Below are 12,050 nucleotides of genomic sequence, written 5' to 3'. Positions count from 1 at the left end.
TCAACACAGACCAGCCTAGGAGAGAAGTGTATCTCCATTTAAGTGGATGTTGGTATATATATGTATATTGTGGTAATGTAGAGAGGGAAGGTCACTCTTAGACTCCATGTTAAGTCTCTCACTTGAACAAATGTAGGTGACCAAAGGAGGGGCATCTAATTTTATTCCTGAGAGTTGTTGTGTGAGATAATAGTCCAGGATTGCCACAGTGTATATATATATATATAGGTTCTAGGAGTATGTGGAGAATTTAAAAATATTGAGTTGTGTTAATTTGAATATTATTGGAAAAAAATTGATATGAGAATGAGGTAATTGTGTACTTGAGACACCTGATAAGTACTTTAGTCAAATTAATAACAAAAGTTCTATTTTAGAGTGTATCTCATTTTCAATTAACAACAGTATTTTACATGAAAATAGTTACATTTGAAAAATAAGTAAATTTTTAATGACAGAATTTGAGTATATCCCGAATGGTATCAGGGATACCAGTCCCTTAGTAAACCAGTATTTAACCATCATTGGTGCAGTTGTCATGGTTGCAGATTGTAATAACAATATTTCCTCTCCTGTTTGCAGTACGTTTTCGTACAGGTACCAGAGATGGTGTGGGGCCCCCTAACGTCATGCTTCCTCAAGGGGTCCTAACAATAATGTTGTAACTGCCATGGTTAATGTAAATCTTGAGTTTTTCCCATAGATGGTTCCAAATATCGGCAAAATGGACAAGCAAAACAGGCTATGCAGTGGTAACCGACAGAAAGAGGTAATTGTACAAAAACCACTCTTTCCCTCCTGAGACACTCAGTTACTCAGGAAATAGAGGTGATAGCGCTCACTGAAATATGTAAGCTGGCTGCAGGTAAGACTGTTTATGTCTGCACCGACTTAAGGTACACATTGGGAATCGTACACGATTTCACATCCTTTGTGGCACAGTGGAAGTTTCATGGGGTCCTTGAGTACGCCAATCCAGAACGCAGAAGCAGTGTCTTTGTTCTACAAGGTTTTAGCTCTTTCCGCACAGGTGACTTATCATCAAGTCCAGGCTTATGTCAAAGAGACAACCACTGAAGCTGGAAGGAACCAGACAGCAGGCATCGCAGCAGCCTGACTTCCCTTGAATGAGGTAACGGCTGGTAACCTGCTTGCACCTGAAACAGGTGTAGATATTTCTCTGTTGCTTGAATTACAGGAACAGGCCTCAAAAGAAGAAAAAGGAGGAGTGGAAAAGCGAGCGGAATGCTACTGGGGTCTGGCAGAAAGGTAAATGCCTGTGCCTCCCCTGCACGCTGTACTCCATGATGTCACACCTGATCTATGAGCTAACCCATTCATCCAAGGAGGTAATGTGTGGTATGGTGTCTTCTGCTTGGCTTACCCCAGGGTTCAACACTGCTGCGATATGGTTTGTACAGGGATGCATAATATGCGCCCATTACAATCCAGGCCAATTGGTCAAGGTACCTTCTCGGTGCGAGCCAGACTATCTGTATCAGTGACTGCAGGATGATAGCATACAGCTACCACAGGTAGGTGTTTGGAGTTGTTGGTTTGCATAGACCTTTTTTTTCATGTTATTTGGAGGCGTGGCTTGAGAAATAAAAAAAAAATAAAAAAAAAATATTTTTTTAACACACCAAAAATATGACCTAAGAATATGTTTTATGAAAGTAATTTTGAATATTTGGATACACCAGAAGTCATAGTAAATAATCGAGGTAAACATTTTATTAGTCATCTACTTGGTCAGAGCCACGCCTGAATATAAGACTAAGTTGAGTCCCTATGAAGGTTTTATTTGGTAATGCTGCTGTAATAGGCCTATGCTTATTCCAGGCCAAAAAGGAGGGCCTCACCTCCCATGTGAGTGCCTAACATCAGGAGTTATATCAACTGTCACTCATAAATGTGTGTTCTCCTTGTTTTCAGATCAAGAGTCGCATAGTTTGCTTTCAGGTGGTTTAGTTGTCCTAAAAAGACGCAAGGAAGAGCTTAAAATCAAGATACAATGAACCCTTTCAAGTGCTGTTAACCACTATGGTCACAGTGAAACTTCAAGAAAAGCTAATTTGGGTTCATGTCAGACATTGAATAAAGATAATCAAGGAAGGAGACAAATGTGGCCCATAATCCTTTGTTATATGTAGGACCCTTGCGGTCATTGGGCTGTCGTTTCTCTTCTTCCTCATAAGGGTAACAGAAGACGTACATCCTATGAAGAGGGTTATTACTGTTTCATATGTAATGTGTAGAGGCGTAACTTGAAGCTCCCGGGCCCCGATGAAAAACTTGGAACTGGATCCTGAACTATAATGCTTTACTCATAGTACTGGGTTCCCTATATGAAGAAGAGAGGCCTTATGGGCCCCCAAAAGGCTCCTGGGCCCGGGTGCAACTGCATCCTCTCTATCCTCTATAGTTACGCCCCTGGTAATGTGTCAAAGATCAGAAAAATGTCAATAGATACAATAAGGTAGCAGTAAGTGTACCAATGTTTCAGCCATATTGTGTAATCAGACCAATGTTAACATGTAACAAACAATATAACCTGAGATCACACCTTGGAAAGCCAGTCACATTCAACATGTTGTATGTCATCTAAACTATGAACAAGGTGGCTTATGCAGAAAACGTGAAATAAAGATCAATCTTTCAGGAGCCATCTACCTAGAATACCGTTGGGAAACTGTAACGTGTTGTGTGGTATTTTCCTTATCCTGGATATCACCCAGCAGTAGGAAGGGATAAGGCAGGAGACAGGGAAAGGGCAGCAGGCGTGTGGTGTCACCCTTGCGGGAGGCAGCCTCATGGCGAAGGTGACAGCTAGGGTCCCCTGTAGGCGGTAGGGAAAGGCCCGAGAACACAAATAGGAAGGAAAAACATCCAGGAGAATGAAAATACGCACAACAAAGGAGGGAATTGTGGGAGATATCCTATATGTATTTTCTGTTGTCAACTGTGAATATACTGTATTTTGTCTATAATGGTTTAAACCTCTGGGGGAAGAAACATCGCCCCCCCCCCCCCCCCCCACCTCCACAAGAATTTAAGGAGCAGTGCCTATTGTCCCAAATACTGGTTAAACCAGTTCTAACTGGCAGAAACCTATCTAGAAATATCTTTGTCTTCGTCTTGGTCAAGCAGAGAGGAGAAACAGGATGTTCTTCTCATGAGACCAAATTCAAGAATGAACTGAGCGTGCTCACTGAAGTTCCTCCCAGATGGATGACATCACAAGCTACCTCACAAATACCTCCCTCTGAGAAATGGCCTATCAGCTCACTGTAACTGCTAAATTGCCTGACTTCCTGTGTTGAAACTCATTTAAGTTTTACCCGCGCTTAATAAAGCTAGAGACTCTTTTGGGAACACATGATGTAGGCTTGTGGTCTTTGAAGGCTCTCCAGGCCTGTACACATATTATTTAATTTGGAACACACGGTATATCTATAATAGCGAATTTTGCGCTAACACTCCTCTGAGTCTGTACAGCTATGCTGTAGTGTGTGGAGCTGGGGATACTCCTCTGAGTCTGTACAGCTATGCTGTAGTGCGTGGAACTGGAGCTACTCCTCTGAGTTTGTACAGCTATTCTGTAGTGTTTGAGCTGGGGATACTCCTCTGAGTCTGTACAGCTATGCGGTAGTGTGTGGAGCTGGGGATAGTCCTCTGAGTCTATGCAGCCACACTGTGCAATGAGGAGCAAGGGTTACTCCCTGGTGTGAGAGAGACTGCCCTGCTCAGGATTAACCTATGGGAGTGAGCGCCTCAACGGGACAGACATTTCTTTTGAATGAAGGCTGAGCTGAATACGAGAATTGGAGAGACTTCTTCCTCCTTGTTACCCTCCTCCCTTCTGCTTTACAGCATTCGTGTGATATAAAGCTGCCAGAGACTACATTACTGGTAACCGAGTAAGAACTTTTGAGAAAACTGTTACATGGAGAAAAAGGATGTAGAATGAAAGCCCAGTAACCAGGTTAGGATACTGAGAAGCTTGATATATAGGTACTGAACCATAATACAATACCGCTAGCATGGATCCCCTCTAGTAGCTAACCGATGAACTGTTTAACTGGGGGTTTTTTGTTATTTTTTTTTAAGTTTGTTACTCAAAGCATACTTCTTGACTCATGGACCCTATGTAAGCCATACCTGGAAACTCGGTGCTACAGACACCATCACAGATCACTGGGAAAACTCCAAGCCAGATACCAGGGTCCCTCAGATATCCTTAGGTAGACTCAACCCATAAGATGATGTTCAAAAACGGAGTGGCCCTTTAAATTTAGGATCTTATACATTTTTGAGTTACAACTCTGCAACGCCGAATAACTCGACACAGACAAGGAGCGAATGAATTTCATGAACATGTATGTTATACAAAGTATAGGAGAAGTACATGTGTCTGATACACAAAGGCCAAACAGGAAAAATAAAGGGGTCACTGTACAGGTCATATAGGAGGAGCAATGAAAAAGGGGTACGGGTTCGCTGAGGGCACTGTGGTTAGTGGCGTACAGGTTAGTAGATCGGCTGCTGCCATAGCTTTCTGCATTCTTGGCTACAATTACACCAGAAGGGTTCCATTCATCTCCACAGCTAGGCCGGTGACCGCAGTATAACTGTCAAGCGTCTACACTGTATTATAAAACTCCCCCTGTAGGCTTATATAGTGGATATCATCGTCTCATGATGTCTACAGTGTACAATAGACTTCCCAGCATGCTGTCTGTTCCTCCCCAGCCATTAATAGTATGACTCCTTCTCCACCCATCCTAAAAATAAAAGGAGAGAATTAGATGTTGGATGGAACGTAAAAATCACACTCATCTTATGATTTCTATCAACATGGAAAGCTTCCTATTAGGGAAGTGGAAAGAGGGAGGCGGAGCAGTGACACTCTAATCTGCCTGAACGAGGCCAAGTGGTAAGACGGAAAGGATAGCATTACATTTACCAGGAAGATTGACAAACTGATCAATTACTAGTGTAAGAAACCCCACAACTCTATGGTGGATCTCTTATACACTGCAGTATTACATAGTATTATAGAATATATATTCTTGTACATAGGGGGCAGTATTATAGTAGTTATATTCTTGTACATAGGGGGCAGTATTATAGTAGTTATATTCTTGTACATAGGAGGCAGTATTATAGTAGTTATATTCTTGTACATAGGGGGCAGTATTATAGTAGTTATATTCTTGTACATAGGGGACAGTATTATAGTAGTTATGTTCTTGTACATAGGGGGCAGTATTATAGTAGTTATATTCTTGTACATAGGGAGCAGTATTATAGTAGTTATATTCTTGTATATAGGGGGCAGTATTATGGTAGTTATATTCTTGTACATAGGAGGCAGTATTATAGTAGTTATATTCCCTTACATAGGGGGCAGTATTATAGTAGTTATATTCTTGTACATAGGGAGCAGTATTATAGTAGTTATATTCTTGTACATAGGAGCAGTATTATAGTAGTTATATTCTTGTACATAGGGGGCAGTATTATAGTAGTTATATTCTTGTACATAGGGGGCAGTATTATAGTAGTTATATTCTTGTACATAGGGGTCAGTATTATAGTAGTTATATTCTTGTACATAGGGGGCAGTATTATAGTAGTTATATTCTTGTACATAAGGGGTAATATTATAGTAGTTATAGTCTTGTACATAGTAGCAATATTATAGTAGTTATATTCTTGTACATAGGAGGCAGTATTATAGTAGTTATATTCTTGTACATAGGAGGCAGTATTATAGTAGTTATATTCTTGTACATAGGAGGCAGTATTATAGTTGTTATATTATTGTACATAGGGGGCAGTATTATAGTAGTTATATTCTTGTACATAAGGGGTAATATTATAGTAGTTATATTCTTGTACATAGGGGGCAGTATTATAGTAGTTATAGTCTTGTACATAGTAGCAATATTATAGTAGTTATATTCTTGTACATAGGAGGCAGTATTATAGTAGTTATATTCTTGTACATAGGAGCAGTATTATAGTACTTATAGTCTTGTACATAGTGGCAGTATTATAGTAGTTATATTCTTGTACATAGGAGCAGTATTATAGTAGTTATATTCTTGTACATAGGGGCAGTATTATAGTAGTTATATTCTTGTACATAGGAGGCAGTATTATAGTTGTTATATTATTGTACATAGGGAGCAGTATTATAGTACTTATATTCTTGTACATAGGAGCAGTATTATAGTAGCTATATTCTTGTACATAGGGGGCAGTATTATAGTAGTTATATTCTTGTACATAGGGAGCAGTATTATAGTAGTTATATTCTTGTACATAGGGGGCAGTATTATAGTTGTTATATTATTGTACATAGGGGGCAGTATTATAGTAGTTATATTCTTGTACATAGGAGGCAGTATTATAGTAGCTATATTCTTGTACATAGGGGGCAGTATTATAGTAGTTATATTCTTGTACATAGGGAGCAGTATTATAGTAGTTATATTCTTGTACATAGAAGGCAGTATTATAGTAGTTATATTCTTGTACATAGGGGGCAGTATTATAGTAGTTATAGTCTTGTACATAGGTGGCAGTATTATAGTAGTTATATTCTTGGAAATAGGGGCAGTATTATAGTAGTTATATTCTTGTACATAGGAGGCAGTATTATAGTTGTTATATTATTGTACATAGGGGGCAGTATTATAGTAGTTATATTCTTGTACATAGGAGGCAGTATTATAGTTGTTATATTATTGTACATAGGGGGCAGTATTATAGTAGTTATATTCTTGTACATAGGAGGCAGTATTATAGTTGTTATATTATTGTACATAGGGGGCAGTATTATAGTAGTTATATTCTTGAACATAGGGGCAGTATTATAGTAGTTATATTCTTGTACATAGGGGGCAGTATTATAGTAATTATATTCTTGTTCAGTCTATAGTAATATTTATAGTCATATTCTGATACGTATACATAATTAAACACCATCTCTCAGTGTCCCTCCTTTTCTTACCTCCAGGGTCACGGCGTAAGATCAGTTTACGGACTTCATCATACGCAAAGATGAGCAGACTGTATGGGAAGGCACAGAACCACCATGTCACCCTGGAGGATAGAGACATGGTACATGACAACTGATCATTCCAGCAGTAAAAACAGGACATATTGGTGAAATGACTTTTTATATGGCATGATCACCCTTCTGGACTATTTAGAAGTTGTAGAACTTATCCTTTACAACCTCAGTCTTAAAGTGGACATATATATTAGAGGTGAGTTTTCGGAACTCACTAATTTCGACCATCTAATCTGTAGGGCGATGTCTTTAATTCCCTTTGCTGCAGATCTTGGTGTTAAGAAGGATCAGACATGTTAGATTTCAGAGGTGTCTGGTAGCCGCCTCTTCCCTTTGAACACACATGCATGTTCAGCTGAGCCAAGCATGCATGTGAATGGGAGAGTCCAGAGGAATAGCTGAAAACCAACTGCTACGTGAGGTGCAAGGCCACTTTTATTTGTATATGACATGTTAGAAATTGTATTTTAGGCTGGACTTTCCCTTTAAGGGAATCTAAAAAAAAGTTTTTCTCTTCAACAGGATTCCATTAACCCCTTCCCAGCCCAGGACATAAATGTAGATCCTGCCTGGGAAGCAGTTCCCACAAGGGGAAATACATTTATGCCCCATAGATAGGGCAGGTTTAGAAGCTGACAACTGGTCTCCTGCTGCAACAGAAGGGATTGGTGAGAACACAGATACCCACTGTTAACCCCTTATATTCCGTTATCAATGTTGATCGCATCATGTCAAGGGATCACACAGGGAGGGTGCTCCCTCTGTGATGTCAATCACCTTCCACCATGTAATTGCAGAGGGTTTATGGGTTGCATTGACAACCGGATGGCAGACAATTTCGTTCAGGTCTGCCATAGCCTATGATCACTATAGTAAGCGATAATATATTATCAGTGCAATCAAAACATCATAGGTTCAAGTCCCCTACAGGGACATAAAAAATGTTTTAAAAAAACATGTAAAAAAGTAGTAAAAACAAAAATGTTATGCACTTTCCCCTGTTTGTTTAAAGAAAAATTTTTAAAACCCACATATTTGGTATCGTTGCATCCGTAATGACTTGTACAATAAGTTGAACACACTTTTTATCCTGAAAGGCAAACGCTATAAAAAATGTTGTTTTTGTTAATTTCGCCTCCTAAAAAATGCAGTAAAAGGGATAAAAAAAAGCCATATATGCGAATAAAAACTACAGCTCATCACGTCAAAAACGAGCCCTCAGTGAGTTCCGTCTGTGCAAATATAAAAAAAGTTAAGGAATCTTTGAATGCAGTAAGACAACAAAAAATATTTTTCAAAAAAAGGGTTTTTATTGTGCAAAAGAGGAAAACTACCCTAAAAATATAAAATTTTGGTATTGACGTAATCAGACCAACCTGCAAAAAATAATTTAATCATTTATTTTTTTGCTGCATGATTAACTGCAAAAAATTTTTCCAAAATGTAATGGCAGAATTGATGTCTTTTTTTCTCCCTGCCCTCCATAAAAAATTTGTAAAAGTTATACAATACATTGTATGCACCCCAAAAAATGATACCTATAAAAATGACTGCTCGCCTTGCAAAAACAAGCCCTCATATGGCCATGTCAATAGAAAAATAAAAAGGTTGTGGCTTTGGAAAAGTTAAAACCCCCCAAAAATCATTGTGTTCTTAGGCTATGTATCTAAGGGGTTAAACAAGTTTGAAATGTGCTGCAAACATATAATATATGTCAAAATCGTGTCTCTTAATGAGGACCACAGAGATCGTTATGTGCATACTCAAAATTGTGACAAGAGTGACAGGTTTCTGCTTGTGAAACATTGCTCTTCTAGCGCCCTCTGCTGGACATACATGTTATATGCCAGCAATATGTAAATCCACCAGTCCAAAATACTCTCAGATTCTACAGGCCGCCCACAAGCATAAACAAATGTAGGTTAGTCATGACGCTTCATTGCATTACTCACTTCAGTGGATACATTCGGAGGGCAACATCCATTCCAGGACAGTAGGACAGGAACGCGGCCAACGCCGTCTCCTCCAAGAGGCCAAAAATCAGAATCTTGTTCCTGGAGACACGAGGAATATTGCAGTGATGAAATAGTTCAGAAACGTTCCTCAAGATCAGCTGTGTACATAGAGGAGGGTGGCTCAGGAACTATTACCGGTCTGTGCTACCCCTTATGGGACAGTATGTGTCCCATCCGTCCTGGATTCAGCGGGACAGTCCTGGATTTTGCGGCTGTCCCACTGTTTTGCTACCCATATCTAAGGCGACCGGACGTTCCAATTTAGGCAGGACAGTCCTGCTTTGGAACCCTGTTTCCCGCTTTCCCCACAATCCCAAACAGGATAGCCATTCATTCTGTTTTCGGGACGTCTGTCCCCTATATTAGCCCCAGTAGTAATACTATTACTACTGGGGCCACTGTAGGGGTCATTATTACTACTGGGGCCACTGTAGGGGTCACTATTACTACTGGGGCCACTGTGAGGGTCACTATTACTACTGGGGCCACTGTGGGAGTCACTATTACTACTGGGGCCACTATGGGGGGCACTATTACTACTGGGGCCACTATGGGGGGCACTATTACTATTGATGGCTACTGTGGGGGTCACTATAACTATTGAGGGTTACTGTGGGGGTCACTATAACTATTGAGGGTTACTGTGGGGGTCACTATTACTACAGAGGGCTACTATGGGGGGTCAGTATTACTACTGGGGTTGATATAGGGGTCAATATTACTACTGATGCCACTGTTTGGACACTATTACTACTGAGGCCACTCTGAAAGTGTCAGCATACCTCAAGCTGACTTACAGTATGTTTACATGTGTTGGAAATGCCGCGGAATGTCTGCAGCGGGAATTTCTGCAGCAAATTTTTTCCATTTACCGGAAATCAGCCCTGTACCCGCATCTGATTTCATACTATGCGGTGCTCCCCTTACCTCCTTCAAAGGCTTCCCGCTATCAGTGCTCCCCGGCTTCCAGTTCCCAGCGGCGCTGGTCAGGTAATGCAGGTCAAGTGATGCTGGTGTGGTACAGCGCCGCTGCTCAGATGAGGCCTCTACAGGGAACCGGAAGCCGTGGAGCGCTGTCAGCAGGAAGCCTTCAGAGCAACTGAGGGGGAGTGCCACATAGCACTCAATCAGCTGCGGGTACACGGCTGATTTCCAGTCAAAATCCGTACTATTTGTTTTTTTTATGTGGAAATGCTGCATAATTTGCTCTCTGTTTTTTTCTGTAAATGTCCCTGTAATTTTTAGAGCGACTGGGTTAAAATCATAGGCGGTGATAAGCCCCGCCCCTGGCCACACCCACTGTCTCCCTTTGACCCTGTGAAAATCTGGTCACCTTACCTTACCTCTTGGCCATGCCATTTTGGTCCCCCGCTCACTTACAGGTAGAATTTAGAATATGATCATGCTACGTGGAAGTGGGCAGGAAGACTGGAGCAGGGAGGGACTAAAGGAGGTGAGCATAGGCTTTTTTTTCTTATTTCACTGCATAAAAGAGGGCATTATTATTGGGAGGGGGCATGCAAGGGCGCTATTACTGTCAGGGGGTCACTGAAAGGCTGCTTCCACACGGGCAATTTTCTTCCACAAATCGCATGTATGTGGAGCCCCTGCTTTCACATGGGTTCTTCCACATGAGCGATGTTTTGTAGCCTGCGACATTGCGAGACTACAAAATCGCAACATTCTCTATACAGGTGCAATTTGCAATTATTTGTAGCCCATGGTTCTCTATGGACCCTTCCTTTGTGTTGCATCGCTTTGCACAAAAACGCGGTTTTCATGCGGTGCGATGCATAAAAAAAATACATTGAATGGCTGTGATTGTTTGATTGAGCGCTGGCTCTGATTGAAGTGCCGCGGCGCTCAGCCAATCAGAGACAGTGTTTCCTGGAGGCGGGGATTTTCCAATCCTTGACCAGAAGGCATGCCTGAAGCCAACTGCCGGGAATCAGGAAGAAGATGCAGCGGAGCTGACAGCACTTCTTAGGTGATGTATGTTTTTTTTTATGCAGCTAGAGCTTATTTTCAGGGAAGGGCTTATATTTCAGGCCGTCCCCCCGAAAATCCACGTGTGATTTACTAGTGACACAAAATCGCAATATTGCCACCGATGCAATATCACTGCGATTTTCTAGCGGTGATATTGCGTCGCTTGTGTGGAAGCGGCCTTACTCTGAGAAGGTTACTGAGGGGCACTATTGTGAGGGGATCATTAAAAGGCACTGTTACTGCGAGGAGGCCACTAAGAGGCACTATTAGTGTGAGGGGGTCAGTAAGGGGCACTATTACTGTGAGGAGGCCACTAAGAGGCACTATTAGTGTGAGGGGGTCAGTAAGGGGCACTATTACAGTGAGGAGGCCACTAAGAGGCACTATTACTGTGAGGGTGTTAGTAAGGGGCACTATTACTGGGAGGAGGCCACAAAGAGGCACTATTAGTGTGAGGGGGTCAGTAAGGGGCACTATTACAGTGAGGAGGCCACTATTACAGTGAGGAGGCCACTAAGAGGCACTATTACTGTAAGGTGGTCAGTAAGGGGCATTATCACGGTGAGGAGGCCACTAAGAGGCACTATTAGTGTGAGGGGGTCAGTTAGGGGCACTATTACTGTGAGGAGGTCACTAAGAGGCACTATATTACTGTGAGGTGGTCAGTAAGGGGCATTATCACGGTGAGGAGGCCACTAAGAGGCACTATTAGTGTGAGGGGGTCAGTTAGGGGCACTATTATTGTGAGGAGACCACTAAGAGGCACTATTAGTGTTAGGGGGTCAGTAAGGGGCAGTATTACAGTGAGAAGGCCACTATTACAGTGAGGAAGCCACTAAAAGGCACTATTACTGTAAGGTGGTCAGTAAGGGGCACTATTACTGTGAGGAGGCCACTAAGAGGCACTATTAATGTGAGGAGGCCACTAAGAGGCACTATTAATGTGAGGGCGTCAGTAAGGG

At 41.5% G+C, this 12,050-nt stretch overlaps 1 protein-coding gene across 1 annotated transcript in view; it reads right to left on the bottom strand.

The window, feature by feature from the left end:
- Nucleotides 1-4,363: 4,363 nt before the first annotated feature.
- LOC136633357 (sodium/potassium-transporting ATPase subunit alpha-2) overlaps nt 4,364-12,050 on the bottom strand; it is a 52,351-nt gene continuing 44,664 nt past the window's right edge. The window contains exons 22-24 of the mRNA XM_066609035.1: nt 9,037-9,138; nt 7,022-7,113; nt 4,364-4,784 (exon numbers count right to left, since the gene is read on the bottom strand). Of these exons, the coding sequence (XP_066465132.1) occupies nt 4,756-4,784; nt 7,022-7,113; nt 9,037-9,138 (223 nt within the window). The 3' untranslated portion in view covers nt 4,364-4,755. The remainder of the gene's footprint in view (nt 4,785-7,021; nt 7,114-9,036; nt 9,139-12,050) is intronic.

Source organism: Eleutherodactylus coqui, chromosome 6 (assembly GCF_035609145.1).
Source record: "Eleutherodactylus coqui strain aEleCoq1 chromosome 6, aEleCoq1.hap1, whole genome shotgun sequence".
Lineage (NCBI taxonomy): Eukaryota > Metazoa > Chordata > Amphibia > Anura > Eleutherodactylidae > Eleutherodactylus > Eleutherodactylus coqui.
This window is presented reverse-complemented; position numbering and strand designations above follow the sequence as displayed.